Consider the following 21,154-nt stretch of genomic DNA (forward strand, 5'->3'; position numbering starts at 1 on the left):
GTGGTGGGGGGGAGGTGGATGGTGAGGGTTTCTGGAGGGAAGGAATTAAGTGTGAACAAGCTTCATCACTGTTTGTATCCTGGCAGGCATCCCCAGAGACATCAGCTTCCCTGGAAGGGCCACAAAACCTAGTTTATGAGACAGAACTTCTTAGGACTCAGCTCAATGACAGCTTAAAGGAAATTCACCAAAAGGAATTAAGAATTCAGCAACTGAACAGCAGGGTAAGTCTTTCCTGCTAGACTGGAATTCAGTTTCTTATTTCCATGACTGGAAGCAATAAGGTAAGTAGATGATGATTAAACCTAGGCTCAAGCTATAGCATACCCTAGGGTACAGAAGTTTTACCTTTCTCAGAGTAACTTGCCAAAGGTGTTAGGAGGAGTTTGGTCTGAGATAAATATGATGTACATAGAAAAGCAAGGTGCCTGCCTTATGTAGAAGGTACTTTTAAAATATTGTTAAATTCAACTAATTGACATGAAGAGACTGATAACACTATTTACTTTGACATAGAAATATACATTTTTAAAATTTTTTCTTTATTTTACATTATTTATTTATTTAATATATTTTATTGATTTCTTACAGAGAGGAAGGGAGAGGGATAGAGAGTCAGAAACATCGATGAGAAAGAAACATCGATCAGCTGCCTCCCGCACACTCCCTACTGGGTATGTGCCTGCAACCAAGGTACATGTCCTTGACCAGAATTGAACCTGGGACCCTTGAGTCCGCAGGCCAATGCTCTATCCTCTGAGCCAAACAGGTTAGGGCATAGAAATATACATTTTAAAAATACTTTTGTTGAGCCCTAGTTGGTTTGGCTCAGTGGATAGAACATTGCCCATGGACTGAAGGGTCCCAGGTTCAATTCCAGTGAACGGCACATACCTCCATTGCAGGCTCTATCCTGGCCCAGGACCTTTGGGGAGGCAACCAATCTGTGTGTCTTTTTTCAAATTGATGTTTCTCTCTGTGTGTCTCTTCTCTCCCTTCCACTCTCTCTAAAAATCAATGGGAAAATATCCCCAGGTGAGGATTAACAAAACAAAAAAAATTTTGTCGATCCAAATAAATTGGTAAAATTGCAGACCCTTTGTTGGGGGAATTATATCGGAGTTTTTAGAGGGGCTCCAGAGAAGCTCCTACTCAGTTCCCCTACTAGCTAGTCAGTTATTTCCAGAAAGTTCTACCCTTCAAAGTTCTGTAACACTTTTCCCCCCCATAAACTAGATCCTGCCTCAACCCTGTTATATTTGCTCTCCTGAACATTAGACTGTGACTCTCTCTCTAGGGCATTTATCTTTCTAGGACAATATTTTAAACTGCAATTCAGTGCTATTAGTAGATTATGAAGTCATTTTAGTAGATAGCAAAGATTTTAATGTAAATGTTTTATTGAAGTAAAACGTACAAAAAAGCACTCAAATCATAAATGGTATGGCCTATTTCCATAAAATGAAGACAGCTGTGTAATCAGCAACCCACTCAAGAGTTAGAACATACCAAATCCCGGAAGTCCTCGTGTCCAATTCACTACCACCCCCTCACCCCCTAGAGCTACATGTAAGTGGAATCATGTTTTCTCTTTCATGTTGCTTCATTTATTTTGTGAGATTCATCCCTATTGTGTATAATATGATTTTTCGATTCTCATGTATTGCATTGTGGACATATACCATAATTATCCTATTCTACTATTGAAGAAATTTGGGTTTCTCCATTTTGGAACTATTATAAACAGTGAAAATAGTATTTTTTATTTAAAAAAAGATTGAAAATGTGTATGTATTATGTAATTAAAAGTGTATCTTGTTTTCAGAAACTTTAGTTTCAGTTATTTATGGATTGGTTTCTGGCTCATAATCCAAGTTACGTTTTCTTTAACAACTTTATTGAGGTATACTTCACATATCACTTAACAAAGTATGAGAAACATCGCTTTAGGTCGCCATAATTCTGGGTGACAAAGAGTTCTTCCTTTAGAAATCAGCTGTAAGAAAGGTATCTCCATCTCTAGCATCATTCATTTATTCATCAAGCAAATAGCTATTATTTGCCTTTTATGAGCCTAGCCATATGCTAGGTATTGAGGATACATATAGCTATTTATGGAGCTTACATTGCAGTGAGCTTAGAGCCTCACTCTAACTGGTCCTAGAAAACTGCAAGAATTGCTTCTTGGGCCCTAGATTGGGATTGTAGTAGATGGGCTGTCAGCATAGAATGGCTCCACTCCAAGGCATTGCCCTTTTCTTATGTGGATGCTCAGACTTCATATGTATTTGAACAAGCATGGTTATATGTTTGTATGTAATGCAAACTTGAAAACATGAGAGGAATGATTACTGTATACTGTAGTCTAGATGCTGTCCTCCATTTTTACAAGTATAGACATGATGAAATACAATAGCTTATGAGCTAGAGCAGAAGTCACAAACTTTTCCTTGCAAGCCCAGATAGTAAGTTCTCTGTTAAAACTACTCAGCTTTGCAATTGTAGCACAGAAGCAGTCATAGACGATGCACAGACAAGGAGGGCGGTTATGTCCCACTTAACCTCATTCACAAAAGGTAGTAGGCCCTGGATTGCAGTTTGTCAGCCCCTGTGGACCTCTGTAGTTTATTACAGACAGAATAATATAAACATTGTAAAGGTGGTTTATATGAGGGTAGCTTGTTGTAAATAATTGGACTTCTTCAGTTAGGGAGTTTGTGCTCTTCTAGATATGTCAAAGAAAAGAGTGTTAGGATTTTTTTCAACACTGAGGGATTTTTGTTTGTTTCTGTTTTGGGGTGTTGTTTTGTTTTTTGGTATGGTTTGTCTCCTATGTTAGGAGAAAGTTACTCCTTGCCTCAGAACCCAGTAGTTGTCATTATACCAAGCTATTTCTGTCTTCAAATTAGTTTGTCCTTTCCTTTACTAACTGTCTTTTCTCCTAAGAAAAGCCCATAACTTGTTTAACATTCTTGCTGAACTCTCAGTTGGGGCACCATCGGGTAGCAGATAGAGCTCTAGACTTAGAATCAAGAACATACTTGAGTCCTGGTCTGCCACCTACCAGCCATATGACGTTAGGCAAGTCACTACTAATCTCTTTGTTTGTCATTTACAAATGTCTCTCAAATAAGAGAATGCTCTTGAAAGTGCTTTGTAAACTGAACATTGCTCTTAGAGGTAAGGTTATTATGTTTTTCATTCTGGCTATGTAGATGTTTTTGTTATACCATGTGGATTTGTTCTAATTTTTCATATGCATCAAATGTCTTTGCCAGTCATCATGTTATCTCTAGAAAAGTATTATATTCTTTTCTCTGAACATTGATCCAACTATTTTACTTAAACATTAACCCAGAATACTGACAACAAGGAATACTCAGGAAGAGATTGAACACACAGCTAGGCACACCAGTCTCCTTTCACGTGGTAGACAGTCCTACAGTGGGTACTTCGGAGAGACATCTCTGTGGTTATTAATGTATCTGGGTGTTAACTATTAAACTTAAAACTTGACACCTACAAGTGAGGACTTAGAGTTCCGGGAGACCAAATTCAAATCAATATGTAGAAGCTCCAAAGAGTAAATTTTTTGCTCAATATTAAAAATAATTTTCTGTCTTTGACATGGTGGGAAAGGGATTGGGCTGCTTTGTCAGGTAGTGAGTGTCCCTGACACTGGATGTGTTCAAAGAAAGACTGAATAACTACCTGTCACTCATGTAGCAGAGAAGAGTCCTGCTTTGAATGACTGAAATTTTTTTATCTGTGAGAGCCTGTATTCCCAGTATAGTTTCTTACTTGTATATCAACATATTAAGATCTATTCTATTTCCCCCTCCTACCACATATTGTAATTTTTTATTCTGTGTTGTTGGTCACTTTTAACTTTTTACAGCATTGAAAAATTTACCCAGAAATATTATTGTATGAATTTTTTGATGACAGCTGTATCTCCAGCCACCTAGAACTCCAGGGGTTATAGTCATTTGTTAGTAACTTCACCTTGGACCCAAGCTACTGCCCTTCTCTTATATCCCTGGGATAGCCTCTATTAGGCTGCTTGTGGCTTCTGCTTCCTGGTTCTTCAGTTAATGTACTGGGCACCACCAATAAAGTTTCTTGCTACTTCTCCCAACTTGTTTTACTTCCCTTGTCAAAAATTATGAGTTTTCTCACTTTGAAGGAACACATTATTGAAATAAAGGCCTTGCATTTAAAAACAAAAATTAAATCCTTTAAACTCAGGACAGCTAGCCTGAGGACTGTTTATAGTGAAACAGCCCTGTCCTCTGTTTCAGTTTTCTCAACTACTCGAAGAGAAGAATACCCTTTCAATTCAGCTGTGCAATACCAGTCAGAGTCTTCGCGAGAACCAGCAGCACTACAGTGACCTTTTCCGTCACTGCACGGTCTTGGAGAAGCAGGTCCAGGAGCTGCAGGCGGTGAGTAAGGAGAAGTTGAGAGGCTGGGAAAACTGTTACGAAACTGAGTTTCAATGAGAAAGTAAGTGGGCAGCATTAATGAGGCTGCTGTGTGCAGGCTGAAGGTTAATTAGCTGTGATGGGAGAAAGTGAGAGAGAAGAAGGGAATTACTAAATGGGAATAAGTTGTAGGAAAAATTGAAGGGATTAAAATAAAAGGGATGAGTGAGGTGGTGGGAGATAAAACGCGTGGAAAACAGTGATGATTGAGGCTTTTAGAATTCTGAAACTAGGAAAGTTTTTATTTTGCTTTAAGAAATAAGAAAGCTGTAGGGAGATTTGGACCTGAGGAACAAAATAGGCAGAGCTGCCCAGCCGGAGTGGCTCAGGGCTTTAGTGTTGAGCTATGAACCAGAAGGTCACGGTTCGATTCCCTGTCAGGGCACATGCCCGGGTAAACAGGTTTGATCCCCAGTATGGGGTGTGCAGGAGGCAGCCGATCAATGATTCTCATCATTGATGTTTCTATCTCTCTCTTCCTTTCCTTTCCTCTCTGAAATCAGTACAAATATATATATTTTAAAAAATAGGCAGAGCTGTTGGGGGCAGTGAACAGCAGTTCATTGTTGAAGTTGGCAGAGATTGAAAATCATTATGGAGATAAATAGGGCATGGCAGGAGGAGAACAGGTTTGGGAGGGATTGTTGAGCAAGGGAAGACCAGAGTAGCTTCTGGAAAATTCATGAGCCTTCACTGGAAGAAAGCAGATTCAGTGTTAAACCTTTAAAGGTTTAAGAGGAGAGATTCAAGAATGGGAATCTGGAATAAAATTAATGAGAGTTTTATGTAGGAGATTCATGTATTAGAGCTGAAGATTCTCACTTCTAAATCTGTACTTGAAGAGAATTGCAAACACGTATTCCTCTCCAACACTTCTTATTCTCTTTGATGTTGAGTTCTCTTTTTGCCCAACTACAGTTAAAGCACTTTCATCACTGAATGGCTAAGCTTATTCTTCTTCTAGGGGCCGTCGAGTTTGGATGTTGCTCCAGGAGCTCCCCAGGAAAAGAATGGGGCTCGCAGGAAGAGTGATCCTGAGGAACTGAGGCAGCCACAGCTAAGGTAAGGAGGAGCTCCCACCCCTGCAGCATGCATTACATACACAGAAATTGGACAGCCATCTAGGATCTTCTAGACTCTAGATTGAACTGGAGTCCATTGTATGGATCTGACATATCATCTTATCTTATTGGCCTCGCAGAATTGATGTGAGGATTAAATAGTAATAGTTCTAACTAACAAATTAAGTATGAAAAGTTTGTAAAGCAAAAACAGTAGCACCATCACTTGCACCCTCTCACCCCACTAATTCTGTGGTTATTCAAATGAAAGCTATTCAGTTAATCCCTAAAATCTCTTAAGATATTTTCTGCACCTTAATTGCTCTACATCTATGCTTTTAACATCTTATTTGTGTCTGTAAATTCTTCTGGTTTATAACCGTATGAAAACTTGGAATCCCTTGCATCAGCAACTGGGTTCTGCATCTAGTGATGCTGTTTCTTTTCCTTTTGTCCTGAAGTTTTTCGGAAGCCCAAAAGCAGCTGAGCAACACTAAACAGGAGGTGAACGAATTGAGGAAGCTGCTGGAAGAAGAGCGAGACCAAAAAGTGGCTGCTGAGACTGCCCTCTCCATGGCCGAGGAGCAGATCAGACGGTAAAGGGCTGAGGGAGATACCTGTTTCCACCTCTGGTCCTTTCTGATCACACTCATGTACATTCCAGCGGCTAGACTTAGGAATAATTAGGATGTAATCCTTATCTCAAGACGGGTGCTCAGGGACTTTAGGGTCATAGTAGTCATGCGAGAAGACTGTACTTTTGAAATCTAGGAGGCCTGCACTTTCCAAAGCAGTTGTTCTTAGAGAATAATAATAATATCATCTACCATTATTGACAACTTTTTTTTCTTCAGGGCCACATTAGAATTTTAACAGAGAAAATTAGGAATACATAAACATTGCATATGAAACACAAATTGACATAACCTAAATGAAAGTGCCTGAGGGAACAAAGTACAAATTCAAGCTTAGAGATTTAGGTACTGGTACTTGATGAAATCACATTATTTCCCAGCAATTCAGTTTCTTCCTTTGTGGTTTAGAGTGATAATCAAGTGAGTCAATAAATGAGTATATGTATATAGACATACTTAAATAATAATATATAAAAATTCTATATACTGCCCAGTGCTATTAAAAATACAGATGTTCTCTTCTTAATTTCTTTCAATCACGTTTCTTTCTCTTGAGCTTTCTCTTGTATTTTCGCTTATACATTTCTTGTTTGAATTTCCTCTAAATTCTTTATTTTTCCTTCTTTCATCTTTACTGTGATTCCTATTGGATTGCTCTGGATTTTTATCACAGGGCATAACTGGTTGTTTCTGTATAGCAAGATATTTAAAAATCATGAGTTTAAGCCTGGTTCATTGTTGGGGTTCAGCCCCAGCAGGTCCAGGGGTTCCCAAAGGTGTGGACGGAGTCGGCGAAGAATGAAGGACACGGAGGCAGCGTTCAGTTGATCAGCATAGCTAAGTTCTCTCTCCAGGTTCTAGCCAGGTTCTCTCGCCAAGTTCTGTCGCTCGATTCTCCAGCCAGGTTCTGTCTTGACAACTTTTTCATGTGGGGTGAAATAAGATATCTTTTATATCCTAACTAACTATATGAGGTAGGTGTAGGATTCTTTAGAGAGCCAGTGAAATGGCAACCCCATTCCCTATCTGAGATCTGAATCAATTGAATTTTTTTTACAAAGATTAAAACATATGGGAGATTAAGAGACCACTTTATAAAGCTGAAATAGAAGAATTAGCTTTTGTTTGTTAGCAAATGCACTTCCTAACCCTGAACTTCTCCTAGTCCAAGGCAGTGACAGGCCAGGGTAGACTTTCCTTGCAGAAGAAGAACCCACGCTTGTGAAAGTAGAACATTACAGCACGTCGTGCTTCTTAAGGGAAGTTTGTGCCAAGTGATTTGGAAGGACAGCTGTGTGTCGCCAGTTCCTTATTCCCAACTCACCAGTCAAGAGAATCACTATGCATGAGAGAGTAGAGTGGCTGAGATTATTTTGAGTGTCCCTTTCCATGGAAAGAAACATTAAAAGCAGGCACTTTGTTATAAACAGGGGGTCACGGGGAGCCACCTACATATATTGCCTCTTCCGTCAGAGTGGCATTTGTGATATTAACGGCTTGCAAAGTTTAGGTGGCAGAGGCGGCAGCCCCAGTGAGCAGGTCTTATTTGAGATACCTTTCTTTCCCATCCAGCATATTCACAGCTTCTTAATTTTCATCACTCATTTGGGCCTTGGTGTGCAACCTTGAGGGTGGGCTCTTGAGGGATACCACACAGCCGTACTGTCTGCAGGGCATTTTCAGGCCTGTGTACCCATGGCTGTTTCTCTGCCACGTGTTACGGACTTGCTTAGATCTGTGAAACTCAGCCCTTTGGGGGAAATCTCTTCCTCGTGTGTCATTAACTGGTCCCAAGCCAACTTGAAACTGCATTGTTCAGGGTGACTCTCAAATCTGTGGACAAGCCACATTAACCCAAGCTTAGCCTCTCCACAATTTCCTCTTTGGCCCTGATGTAGAATGGAAATCGAGGTAGCCAATCAAGTACTTCTACCTAGGCCTGGTACTGTCAGATTAATCTTAAAACTTCTCATTAATCTTAAAACTTCTATTCGTGCGGAACTTAATGGACTTGCAATTTAAAAGCAGCCAGTACTGCCATAGCCGGTTTGGCTTAGTGGATAGAGTGCTGGCCTGTGGACTGAAGGGTCCCGGGTTTGATTCCAGTCAAGGGCACATATCTGGGTTACAGGCTTGATCCCCAGTCGGGGGCTTGCGGAAGGCAGCCAATCAATGATTCTCTCTCATCATTGATGTTTCTATCTCTCCCTCTTTCTTCCCCTCTGAAATCAATAAAAAATATATTTTTAAAAATAATAAAAGCAGCCAGTACTCTTTGGCTCACCAGTACCTACATCTCATCCTTCCTCAGCCTTGCCTTTAGAAGTAGACAGACAGACTGACTGTATAGTACCATAGACCATGCTGTTCCAGATTAAACCTGCCCCAGAAAAGTTTATCACATGGGGGAACAGACACTCAGCCTGGCTCTCGAGGAACAAGGCAGGATGGATCAAGGCCGTGCTTTCCAGTTTTTCTTCCCAGACTCAAAAAATCAGATTTTAAAGTATTCCTTGTCTCAAGGAGGAAAGTGTGTCGCCTGCAAAGTGAGGCCAGGAGTAGTAGACTACTGGATAACCCTTCATATGGAGGAAAATCAAGAGTAAAGCATTCCATTCTCCCCACCACAATTAAAGCATGTATCCCGATGGGCAAATGTTCGATCAGATGTGCTGTCACCTGCAGCCCCTTTGATACAACTCTTGTTTTTGTGAAGAAACCATTGAGTGGGTGTAAAGGCAGCTTTATAACATAGAGAAATTCCAGTATTAAATAAATAAGCAAATAAAAAAAAAGAAAGAAAGAAAACAGAAAGCAGGCTGCCAGTTCAGTTCAATTCTTGGCCACTTTTGCTTATTGGCCTTTAATAAATGAGAAAAAATTAGTGAGTTTATCTGAGTCAAATGTGATATAGTGGGGAAAAAAGAGCATGTTATGATGGGGAAAATGAGACATTTTTGGGGGGCTAGCAATCTGAATCTGTGCCAGTAACCTAATGCCCATTCTTGTTAGCCTATAGTCTAATCACTGCTCCTTCTTTAATTATCTGGTCCTGCAAGACCTGTTTACCTAAGTACTACTCCCATTTTAGAGAGGCCATAAACCATGAGCAATACACAACCCCCACATGGAGTTATCAGCACTGGCGCCAGGCCAGGCCTTTAGATGTGGTCTCACAGCCCCCACCCCAACACACGGAGCTTTTTGCAAAGCCCGTGAAAGATCCGGAAGTCCCATCCCATATTTTGGGGACAAGGAAACCAGCGGGTATAAAGGGAAAGCTTCCTCCATATTGGCTTGCTCAGGATTTGGAAAGAAACAGTCTCCCCTGAGTCCTGTACCAGTACATGTGAAACATCTAAAAATAAATGGGGTTTTCCTGTGCCTCCGGTACTCCTGCGTATTTTTCGGTTGCCTGGTAAATTCTGTAACAGTTGTTTAGAGGTAGGTATGTGTTTTGAATTCTGCTCCACCTCTCACTGGCTGTGCCACCATGGGCAAGTAATTTTACCTCTTCAAGCCTTACTTTGAAGGAAGTAACACCAGCTTCAAAACCTGAAGATTAAACCTGGGATATAAAGCACTCAGTCCAGCATCTGATAGGCAATAGGCAGTCAGTTCCTGGTAGTTTTTAATCACCTTTACTGTCTGCCTGGACATCCTTGCATGGGGACAGGGTGTGAGAGCAGCCTTTGCTGCCAGTCCCTTGTGCTACATCACTTGGCAAGATGACTGAGACGACTTCTGATCACCTCACTTGCTATGAACCAATGCCATGCTTCTTTTTCCCCAACACAGGCTGGAGCACAGTGAATGGGACGCTGCCCGGACTCCTATCATCGGCTCCTGTGGCACACAGGAGCAGGCAGTGTTAATAGACCTCCCAGGCAACAGCTGTCGAAGGGTAAGAAGGGAAGAAGGATAAAGAGAGAGTACTGTCCTGTACTGCAGGGCTGCTGTGCTGAGGCAGGGGATCAAGGAGAAGGGATGTGCAGTTCCGGACACTGAACAGCTGATGGGGCTAAGACTGGGAGGATAGGGAAGGTTGGAGGAATCTGGTGGAATTTGCCTATTTGTTGACCTTCAGGAGACTTTTTCTCAGAATATCTCTTTTTTGCAGGGGTTGGGGAAGGAAAAGGGACATTATCTCTACAAGGTAAAACTCTCTGACTTTCCAATTTTTCTTTCAGTCACGGAATGGTGCTGGATGGAAGCGGGTCCTACGTTCGCTCTTTCATTCCCGGACCCGAGTGCCTCTGCTGGCTGCCATCTACTTTTTGATGGTTCATGTCCTGCTCATTTTATGTTTCACGGGCCATTTATAAACTTAGTTCTCACCTTTTGGAACACTACTCTTGGAATTTGGAATTCCCTCACCTCTAACATCAAAACCATCAATTCCAGTGGAATAGTCATCTTCCCACTTACAGGTCCTCTCTCCAAGTCTCCACAGAAAGTGCCTGCAAAAACAGAAGTGGATGGAGCATAGGTCAGAACTGCAAGGACCATCGAGTCTGCCTTTTTCTACTGCCCACAGCCAGAACATTTTTGCATAGTCTGAGGAGGCCCCACATTTGGTTGCTGGGCTTAACATTTTTTCAGATTCTGTCAGGCCTTGATCTCTTGTGAAAGATGAGGAGGAATGTTTTCCAGCCAGGAGGGTGGCTCCAATAAACCTAATAATCTGACGTCCAGTATCATTCATTTCTCCTGCTTCAGGGGGAAGGCGGATCCCCCATAATAAAGTTCTGGGGAACATTATCCCAGGGATATCTGACTAGGTCAGGTCTCCTGGTGGGAGCTGACGGGTTTTAGCTGTTGGATCACAGGGAAGGAAATCTTCCCTGGCTGTTCAGACAGCTTTGGAGTAAGACTTGTGGTCCTGAACTGTAAGGATAGGATCCCATGGCTGATGCCCTCTATCACATGTGTACCAGGGTGCTGCGTGGCCCGTGCCTTTCACTGAAAGGCAGGAAGAACTGATTATAGACAGCGGGATTCAGATGCTCCTCATTTTGTGTTACCTGGATATGCCTCGAATGTGGGCCCTACGGCAGTACACTAGGAGCCAGTCCTAGGTGAGGCACAGGCTCTCAACCAGGGAGATCTGGCTGCTCTGGGGACCACTCCTACTTTGCTGTTGGTAACAGTTATTCCATTTTTTCACTTCATATTCATCTGCCCTCTGTGGTAACATAGCTAAGGAAAATGGAGGGAGAATATGGAGAAGACCGAATATTTAAATCTAGGCCTGAGAATGACAGCAGGATCAAATTTCATTTGTGCCTCCTCCCTAGCCCCTCAACACCTACCTGTTGATTATTTTCTCATTGTACACATATGTCTTCCTGACTTGCTCTCACCACCCAAAGAATAGAAAAAACTGGTGAACTGACTGATCTGTTCTAATCATCTGTTCTGTAGTGACCATATCTTGGTCACCCCAACCAGGAACTTTCCTGAATAAATGTAAAATAATAAAATTATTTTCAGAATGAAAAACTGGTGGTGGTGTGTGTACATGTGTTTGCATGTTAAGGGGAAGAGATGTAGAAGGGGGTAGCCAGAAATGGATACAGGATAGAAAGCTCTACATATTTCAGGTTTCCTTCTGACTAGCTTCAGTAACGGCTACATGTGTCCTTCCAGCTTAACCACTAGACTGCAGCCAGGGTAATGAAGTAGAGTGAGGAAATTTCATCCAAATACTGAACCCAACAAGCTGGGCCTTAAGGCATGAGATTCATGCAGGTTTACACCTGGGCCTTGGAGAACTCTTACCTGGTGCGTACAGAAAACATGAAGCCCCTAGGGCAGTGGTTCTCAACCTTCCTAATGCCGCGACCCTGTAATACAGTTCCTCATGTTGTGGTGACCCCCAATTTCATTGTTACAAATTGAACATAATTAAAGCATAGTGATTAATCACAAAAACAATATGTAATTATATATGTGCTTTCCAGTGGTCTTAGACAACCCCTGTGAAAGAGTCTTTCGACCCCCAAAGGGGTCGCGACCCACAGGTTGAGAATCACTGTCCTAGGTGATGCCTCTGCTTGAGAAAAGCTAACACTTTCTCAAGGTATAAACATTGAATCAAGTCCATCTGTCTTCAAAGCCCATGCTGTTTCTATGTGCAACAAACTGCCTCTCATTGGAAGTGGACTTGGGACATTTGCTAAGTAGAGATGAGAATTCTTGGTGTCATCTCTAGTTAAATTTTACAGTTTCTCCAAAAAAGTACTTGGGTGGTGTATCACAGCATCTAGTTGGATCATTCCCATTTTCAACACTGAACTATGATTCAGAATATCTACAACTTTACTCTTCCTTAAAATAATTTCAGTGCTGCCACAATAAATAGGTCGTGAAGTAAGAGAGTTCAATAAATAAAACTCTCCCCAGGCATAGAATTCTTAGATTTGGAAATGACTGAAGTCTTAACTCATTCCTAATACAGAAATTCTCTCCTCTGTATCTTAGACTAGTTTCATCCAGTCTCTGCTTGAAGCCAGTGGAGAGCTCATGACTGAGCAAATCAGGTCACAACTCCACCTCAATCAAGATTAAGAGAGGCTTGCCTGGCCAGTGTGCTCAGTTGGTTAAACGTCGTTGTCCTATGAACCAGGAGGTTATAGTTCCATTCCCGTTCAGGGCATGTTCCCAGGATACCCAGGTTGTGGGCTTGATCCCCAAAGGGGGCATGTGGATGCTGCCAATCAATGTTTCTCTTTCATTGATGTTTCTATCTTTCCCTCTAAAATCAATAATAATAAAAAATATATATTTAAAAGAAAAGATTAAGAGAGGCTAGGTCAGATACAATGACAGATACCCCGTAATTTTCAGTAGCTAAATCAACAAAGGATTATTTTTCTAGTCAAAGACTCCAAACCCCTCACACAATAGATTAAGTGTTGTCATTCTCAGGTGGGGACCCTGTCACTCCCCTGCTGAGAATGGACCCACTGTGGAGAATTTGCAGGTGCTGGGCACTGGAAAAAAGGACGGCAAAGCTTACTTACCCTGGTCTTAAAGTCTCCACCAGAAAGTGATGTATTTCATTACATTTCACTGGCCAAAACAAGTCACCTTAGCATGTCTGATTTCAAGAAGGAAGGGAGGGCCCAGCCAGCATGGCTCAGAGGTTGAGCGTTAACCTGTGAACCAGGAGGTCACGGTTCAATTCCTGGTTGGGGCATATGCCTGGGTTGCAGGCTTGATCCCCAGTGTGGGATGTGCAGGAAGCTATTGATAAATGACCCTCTTTCTCCTCATTCATGTTTCTATCTCTCTGTCCCTCTCCCTTCCTCTCTGAAATTAATAAAAAAAAATTTTAAAAAGGGAGGGGCAGCCAATCTTGATGAATAGTAGTACAGAATGCCACAGATCTCCCATCATCTGGTACCACCTACTTCTTTCAGACTTCTTCCTACTGTGTGGAACCAAATCTCCCTCCCGGTTAGCTCAGACTCCTCACTGTACCCTAAACAATCTGAATTTTTCTCTATGTTTTTATTAACTTTCCCCTGTGACTTATTTCCTTCCATTATTCAGTTTATCAGTGTTTATTTGAACACCTACTACATGCAAACCCAGTTTTGTGGCTAATGTACTGTGGGTAATGTAAAGTTGAGGTTCTGTTTAAACCTTACCTTGCAAGATCCTTTTTCCCATTAAGCCTTTCTTGATTACTTCAGCCAATACCAAACGGTTTACATTCCTTTACCATAACACATGCACCTATTTAAAACACAAATGCTGTTCTACAGTGTTAAGTGTTTTCTGGTTGAATGTTTTGCTTCCCTGATCTGACTGGATATAAACTCAAGAGTAAGGGCTTTTTTTTTTTTTTAACTTCCCCAAGACCTTGCAAAAGACTAGGCATAGAAACATTGAGTCCTTTTTTGTCTAAGTGCCTAAGCAGAAGTAAGTGACTCAAACTTCAGGAAGTAGCTGCGAGGACAGGGTGGCAGGAAATGACAGAAAACCTGAACACGGAACTGAAGCAGCAGCTCATTTTCTTGCTCAGAAGTGGCAACAGCCAGAGAGGGAGCCGAGTGTGGCCGTGAGGAGCTGGGAGCCCCAAGCCGTGCTCACACTGTGGAAGGTGGGTACTCTGAGCCGTGGGAAAGTAAGGGAGCACAGGGCAAGGGCTGAGGTAAGAGGAACCTACCTGGCTCTTGGTCCTTCTGAGAGAGAGAAAGTCACTGCTAATACGCTTTTCACCTTTTATGGCCAGAAGTCCTGGGTGGGAGTAGTTGTAGATAATGAGCATCTGGGGAAAGAAACAGAAGTGGGGTCCTGGAAACCAGGGAATGTGATGCAAAACCATCATCCCAAGACCCCCGGTTGCTCTGAGGCACTGAATGGGAGGAGGACCACAGGAGGTGAGGACAGTCTCTGCTCTCAGACAGCCACAGTCCACATAAAGGACATTGTAACGGATCAGGAAGTAGATGCTCACGTACCCCAGTGCTGAGAACCAGGTGCTGATGGAGGCAAATGGCATGAGGGTGCGACTAGGGCTAGTTTCTGTGACTGCAGGGTCACAGAATCTCAGAATGCCAGAGATGGAGGGGACTTTATAGGTTAGCTAGGTTAACCTCTTTGTTCATTTTTTCACGAGGAAAAACTGAGTATCTGAGACATTCAATGATTTACTAAATTGTTGAAGTTAATATTTGTAAATTGCCTACCCTGGTACCTGGTGAATGAGTACATACTCTGTCTATGTTGATTCCCTTGCCCATGTTCCCACAGGGGCTTAGTGACAGAGCTGGAGGATCTTCTGACTCCCTGCCTTTTACTGATGCTAAAAGGCAGCCTATGATGAGGCCCTAGATGGAACCTGAAGCTCTGAGCACCATGTCTCACCAAGTTACTCTCCGGTTTCCCACCTCTAAATAGTACATCTTGGCTTCCCTATTTCTGACAGTAGCTCAAAGATATTCAATTGTCTCTGTAGCAGAAACTTTCCTTTATTTTAAAAATACATGAGGAAGGGAGATTTAGGGGAGAGTCAGGCTGAGGCCACAGAGGAAGAGCAGGAAAGAACAGGACCATCAGTTTTCATTGCTTCCTTATTGCTCACAAATATTGCAGAAATGTCTCCTTTCCAGTTTTTTGTGTGAAGTTCTTTTGTTGCAGAGCAGCCCAGGAGCCAGGACCTAGGTCTTGTGTCTCTGCCCCACCCCCATCCATAACTATTGTCCCACACGGGGAGGTAGATCTGGTCTCAGCAATGACTCATCCCACAGTGTGCTGACTTAGTCAATACTTCTCCAGTGTCTTCTTTGCATCTCTAACCAAACTGCCATAAACTTTCCTTGGGCTGGTAGCCGAGGCATTTTTCAAAGATCGGGTTTTCAAGGGGAAAGGAAAACCAGAGTCTGAGAGCCTGGGAAAAGGCACTGTAGAGTCCTAGGAGTGTTGTAAGAGAGACTCCTTTAAGAAACAGTGAAGAGCATGGGGAGAGACACCAGTGGGATGAGGAGTCTGAGCAGGGAAGGATGGGCAGGGGAGTCACCAGCCAGCAAGTGGTATCAGGGTTAAGGAGTCTCAGCAGCCATCAGAGCAGGTAAGCATTGTCTGTTTCCTCTTTCCACCAAGATCCAGAGCAGCTGTGCAGCTCCTCTTCATGCACAATTGGCAGTGCCAGTGGAAACACAGGGGATTCCCAGCAGAATAACAATTTGGCACCCCTTCAAACTGGTGTTCTCTAAATAGTTCTTTATCGTTTATGTAGTTAATGAAAATCTAATAAAATATAATGTTCAAATGAAGAACTTATTACATGCAATTTTGAGTCAATTATTTTCTTTTGAAATGTAATTAATTGTTTTTAAAAATGGAAGAAAAAGTGACTTATTCCCAACAAATAATACTTCCCGTGCATTAACCAGTGTAGGAATTTCAACCCTACTGACCTCATGCTGCTGTTTAGTGGCTGGTCTGGGTAGAGATGGAACAGCACTTGCACTAGGGGTTGGAAAATTGCTTAATAGAGTTAAACTGGTTGTAGAGTGGAGTGCGTAGATGTTCACTTATCAAGAGATGGACCAGTATATGTTTTGATAGCTATAAAAGGAGTATATGTAGAAACCTGAGTGAAATGGTGCAATACTTCTAGCAATGCTCTAGCACCCCTCAATTGATTACCATTTAAAGTCACTGCCTGGCTGGTCTCTTGGCAAATGAATGATCCCAGCAGTTTACCCATAATGACTTCTTTCCAGACTCAGGTGTTCCCAGGCCATGTTAGTTTATCTCAAAAAATAATAAAAACAAACAAACAAAAAACAGAAGTACTTTTCTAAAACTCATCCCTGTTGCCTCAGCTTCTATTATCTTCTAACAAAAAATGACAAGAAACATTGAGCTCCTATATCATTGACTTCAGCATTCTTTTTTTCCCATCCCTTGATTTCCCCCCCTAATTATTGCCATCTTCTGTCGCCCTCAGATGTGGAAGTCTGTAGTAGGGCATGATGTATCTGTTTCCGTGGAGACTCAAGGTGATGACTGGGACACAGACCCTGACTTTGTGGTGAGTTTGGAAACAGCTTTGCTTGGATAATGAAAAATAGAGGGGAAACATTTGGGCCATTCTGTAACGTTTCAGTGGGCTTAGAAGAACAGTCTGGGGCTGAGATAGACCCCACAGTAGAACTGACTAGTAGGGCAGTTGGCTGTAATGAGTGGAGCATGCATAATATCTGAGGTTGAGAATGGAAAAAGACAGGTGAGAAGGAGAGAGGAGTTTGACTTCGTGATTGATGGGTTATGACAGGCTATGCTAAGGGAACAGGTTAACCTGGGTCTCCTTTGGCCTATGAGCCAGGATTTGGACTGGACGTTTGTAATTTGGGGGGATTGAGAAGTAATAGGAGACCTGAAGAAGAAAGTGTGAGGGATGCAGTAGAAAAGGGATTTCTGAGCTCACCAGTTAATTTAACATGGGGGCTAGGGTGTGGACACAGAGAAGCATCTGACTGAAGGAGGCAGCAGATGCAGGGGACATAGAGGTCACGGGTATCAGTTGCATGGCCTCTCTCAGTGTGGCACATCTCTTGCCATCACTTATCACTGAGTGCTGTTTTTGCAGAATGACATCTCTGAGAAGGAGCAACGATGGGGAGCCAAGACCATCGAGGGCTCTGGACGCACAGAACATATCAAGTAGGTGCCAAATGGACTAGGGAGTGGAAAGGGGATGTGGGAAGAGCCCAAGGAAAACTCATAGTCTCAGGGAGAAAGAAAAGAGAGAAGGTAGTTTGTGTCCACGAGTCCTTGTGTTTTTTTCTTGAATCTGTCCTGTGTGTTCCTATGTGTGTGTCATTATGTATTTTTATTTCATATTTCTCCTCTTATTCTACCCCCAACCCTGTTATTTCTCTTTTATTTCTAACTACTAGCTGATTCCCCAAGTGGATCTACCAGTATTATAAGGGGTTCAGAGAGGAAGTGGCTTAATTGTGGAGGTTTTATCACACTTTATCATCTACCTATCTATCTATTCACATAAATATAATTGTGTATAGGATGGTTTCAGATGGGCCAAGGAGGATTCAGTAAGATATCAAGGTAAAAAAACCCTCAGAATAAATATTGTAAACATAGGACATCAGGTTGCACATCTAGTCTGAATGATTTTTTTAAATTAAAAGTTTGTATTTGGTTAATTGATAGAAGTTAGAAGCTATGAAAGGTGATATGAAAAAATGTGGCCCTTGGAAAACCTGTTGAGTAAAACTATTTTAGTGATGGTGTTTAGGAGCCCTAAAGATTATGACCCAATATTTTACAAAACAAAACAAACAAACAAACAAACACACACACAATATTCTGATACCATAAGAAAGAAGTTACTTACAGACATAACTAAGGGTTTCTGTTAGATATATTATATATTTGGATGGAGAGATTCCCTCTTCTCTTCCCTGGATTATTCAGGGTTATCTAACCAGAGCTTTCTGCTTTGGAGAATATCAGAATGTCAAATATTAGTAGCAGGGTAGGTACAATCTATACTAATAAAAGGGTAGTATGCTAATTAGACGGGACATATTCTGGACGATCATCAGACGTCCTTCCAGACAAAGCCACAGTGGCTGCCCGAGGCTCAGGCAAGCCACAGATGGCGGCTGCTGCTGCCCAGGGCTGGCCTGAAGCTCAGGGAAGCTGGCCATGGCAGCTGACCAGCCGCCCAGGGCCGGCCCAAGGCTTAGGCAAGCCACCGATGGTGGCTACCCAGTGGCCTGAGGCTCAGTTAGGGGGCAATCATGCTGGCAGGGGAGTAGTTAGGGGGCGATCAGGTCAGCAGGGGAGCTGTTAGGGGCATCAGGCTGGCAAGCAGAAGTGGTTGGGGGCAATCAGGCAGGCAGGTAGGCAAGTGGTTAGGACCCAGCAGTCCCGGATTGCGAGAGAAATGTCTGACTGCTGGTTTAGGCCGGATCCTACAGGGATCCGGCATTCAGACATCCCCTAAAGGGTCCTAGATTGGAGAGGGTGCAGGCTGGACTGAGAGACCTCCCTCTGTGCACAAATTTCATGCACCGGGGCTCTAGAGAACAATATAACAGGAGCAAAATTAAGAAGTAAAAATTGACAATTACACACAAAGTGGAAAAAACTAATACAGCCCTGAGCTCCATTTTAACTCCCTCCCCCAACTGTAACAACAGTGTTTTTACTTCTTTTCCCCCTAAATTTAAAAAATGTCAGGGGATAGCCACACTACAAAATCTTGGCACATTTTTATATACTTTGATAATATTGAGTTATATGCATTGTTGTTTAATCAGAAATAAATGGTTTATCTTAAGTAATTGTAATGAATATTATTCTTAAACAAATCAAGCAATTCTGGCAGCAGTCGAAGAGATGTAAAAAAATGGATGAGAGTCATGCAGGAAGCTTCTTTATGCCCTCTGTAGGCTCAACAGACCCCCTGTCTCCTCCCTCCAAAAGTACCCTTTTCTTTTCTGGGTAAAGGCCACTCAGCCCTGGTGTCTGAGAACTGTTAAGATTAGAATACAAACTCCCCTTGTACCTTTTCCTCCCAGTGTCTGTCTCATTCGTAGTAGGAGCAGAACATTTTAAGGAAGACTCCTAATCCCTGCCTTGATCTTATGAAAGAGCTTGAGTTTGGATTCCCAGTTCTGCCATTACCAGCAATGTGAATTTACACATATAACCTCTCTGAATCTCAGCTTATTTGTTTATCAGATGGGGATAATAATAGCTACCCTGCTGAATTCAATGGGTTAACATATATCTATGTCTAGAGCAGTACTTAGCACCTCTTAGCAGCTCAATAATTTTATTTCTCTTTTCTGTTAGTATATAATGATTTAATCAGACTTTATTTCTAAAAACCTAACACAAACATGTAAACAGATGACAGGCTTCCTTCCTCCTAAGTGGTGGTTATGTAGACTATTGTGTTGCACAATCCAGCACATACAGTATGCTGACTGGAGACCTTTGCAATTGTAAAAATTGGTAACCCTACATGTTCCCTTATTAGCTTTACTGGATCTGCATAAGATAGAATAAATAGTGGAGACATTTATACGAAACCTACTCCCCTCCAATTTACCCAGGCTACCAAGGTGTAAAAGCCCAGTCTCTGCCAGTGACTGGCCAAGTGACCTTGGACAAGTCACTTCTCAGATTCTTGGTTTTCCCATTGGGATAAATAAGTCCTCTAGAGAACCTCCCAGTAGTAAGTCCTCTAAGATTCTCTATAGCTAGTATGGGCTAAGCCAATCTTTAAGATCAGATGGGAATCAATAAGGTTCGTGGGAAAGAGGGGGAAGTTGGAGAGAACAGTAGCTACAGAACTGAGATGACTCAAAGCAGGAAAAGGAAGTGATTGTGGTTCAGACTAATCTTACTACCTCCCCCCACACCATGATCTTTCTTTTTTAGGTCTGTCTAAAATAAATTTAGCTTGGGGAGTGTTTGGTAATTTGGTGAATAGCTCAAGTCACCATCCATCCCTCATCTACGTTCTGGTCCAGGCAGCTCCAAGCAGCCTAATACTTCCTAGGAGTTGCCTGGTTTTCAAGGGCTGTTGCCCCTTTTCTCCATCTTCTTCTTGCCACTCTTGACCGCTCATACTTGTGTGTCTCTTTACAGTCAATACACCCCATTCCCTCTCCTGGTAAACACTGATCTGCTTCTTATCACTACAGATCAGTTTTGCCCATCTTAGAATTTCATGTAATGGAATAATATAGAACTTACTCTTTTGTGTCTCTTTTCTTTCACTCAGCATAATGTTTTTGAGATCTATCCATGGTCTTGTGTGTATCGGTCTGTTGTCCTTTATTATTGCCAAGTAGTATTCAATTGTATGAATATATCACAATGGTTTTATCTGTTACCCTGTTGATAGACATTTAGGTTGTTGACAGTTTAGGGCTATGACAAATAAAGCTGTCATGAACATTTGGGTTCAGATCTTTTTGTTGACATATATTTTTATTTCTCTTGAGCAATACCTACCAGAAAAATTGCTGATTCATATATTAAATGTGTGTTTAATTTTTAAAGAAACTAACAAATTATTTCTGATAGGAATTTACAATGTTTCATTCCTACCAATAATGCATGGTTTTTAAGAGCTCCACATCCTTATCTACACTCATGTGCCTATGTGATAATTTTAATTTGCATTTTTCTGATGATTAATTTTATTGAGCTTCTTTTCATGTGCCATTCATGTATCTTCATATCTTTTTTTTTTTTCTTAATATATTTTTTATTGATTAAGAAATTACATATGTGTCCTTGTCCCCACGATACCCTCAACCCCCCCCACTCTTGCCATCCCCCCCCCTGTTGTCCGTGCCCATTGGTTAGGCCTATATGCCTGCATGTAAGTCCTTTGGTTGCTCTTTCCCCTTTACCCCCACCCTCCCCTACCCTCCCTCCAAAGCCCGACAGTCCAATCAATGCCTCTCCC

At 42.0% G+C, this 21,154-nt stretch overlaps 2 protein-coding genes across 2 annotated transcripts in view; both read left to right on the plus strand.

The window, feature by feature from the left end:
- Positions 1-11,682, plus strand: part of GOLGB1 (golgin B1) — a 79,515-nt gene extending 67,833 nt beyond the window's left edge. The window contains 6 exon segments of the mRNA XM_006755348.2: positions 87-224; positions 4,302-4,445; positions 5,449-5,546; positions 6,007-6,141; positions 9,979-10,084; positions 10,371-11,682. Of these exon segments, the coding sequence (XP_006755411.1) occupies positions 87-224; positions 4,302-4,445; positions 5,449-5,546; positions 6,007-6,141; positions 9,979-10,084; positions 10,371-10,505 (756 nt within the window). The 3' untranslated portion in view covers positions 10,506-11,682.
- Positions 11,683-14,157: 2,475 nt separating this feature from the next.
- The window catches only part of HCLS1 (hematopoietic cell-specific Lyn substrate 1), a 30,248-nt gene continuing 23,251 nt past the window's right edge, over positions 14,158-21,154 (plus strand). The window contains exons 1-3 of the mRNA XM_015558492.1: positions 14,158-14,290; positions 16,646-16,729; positions 17,288-17,361. Of these exons, the coding sequence (XP_015413978.1) occupies positions 16,646-16,729; positions 17,288-17,361 (158 nt within the window). The 5' untranslated portion in view covers positions 14,158-14,290. The remainder of the gene's footprint in view (positions 14,291-16,645; positions 16,730-17,287; positions 17,362-21,154) is intronic.

The sequence above is a fragment of the Myotis davidii genome, unplaced genomic scaffold, assembly GCF_000327345.1.
Source record: "Myotis davidii unplaced genomic scaffold, ASM32734v1 scaffold292, whole genome shotgun sequence".
Classification (NCBI taxonomy): domain Eukaryota; kingdom Metazoa; phylum Chordata; class Mammalia; order Chiroptera; family Vespertilionidae; genus Myotis; species Myotis davidii.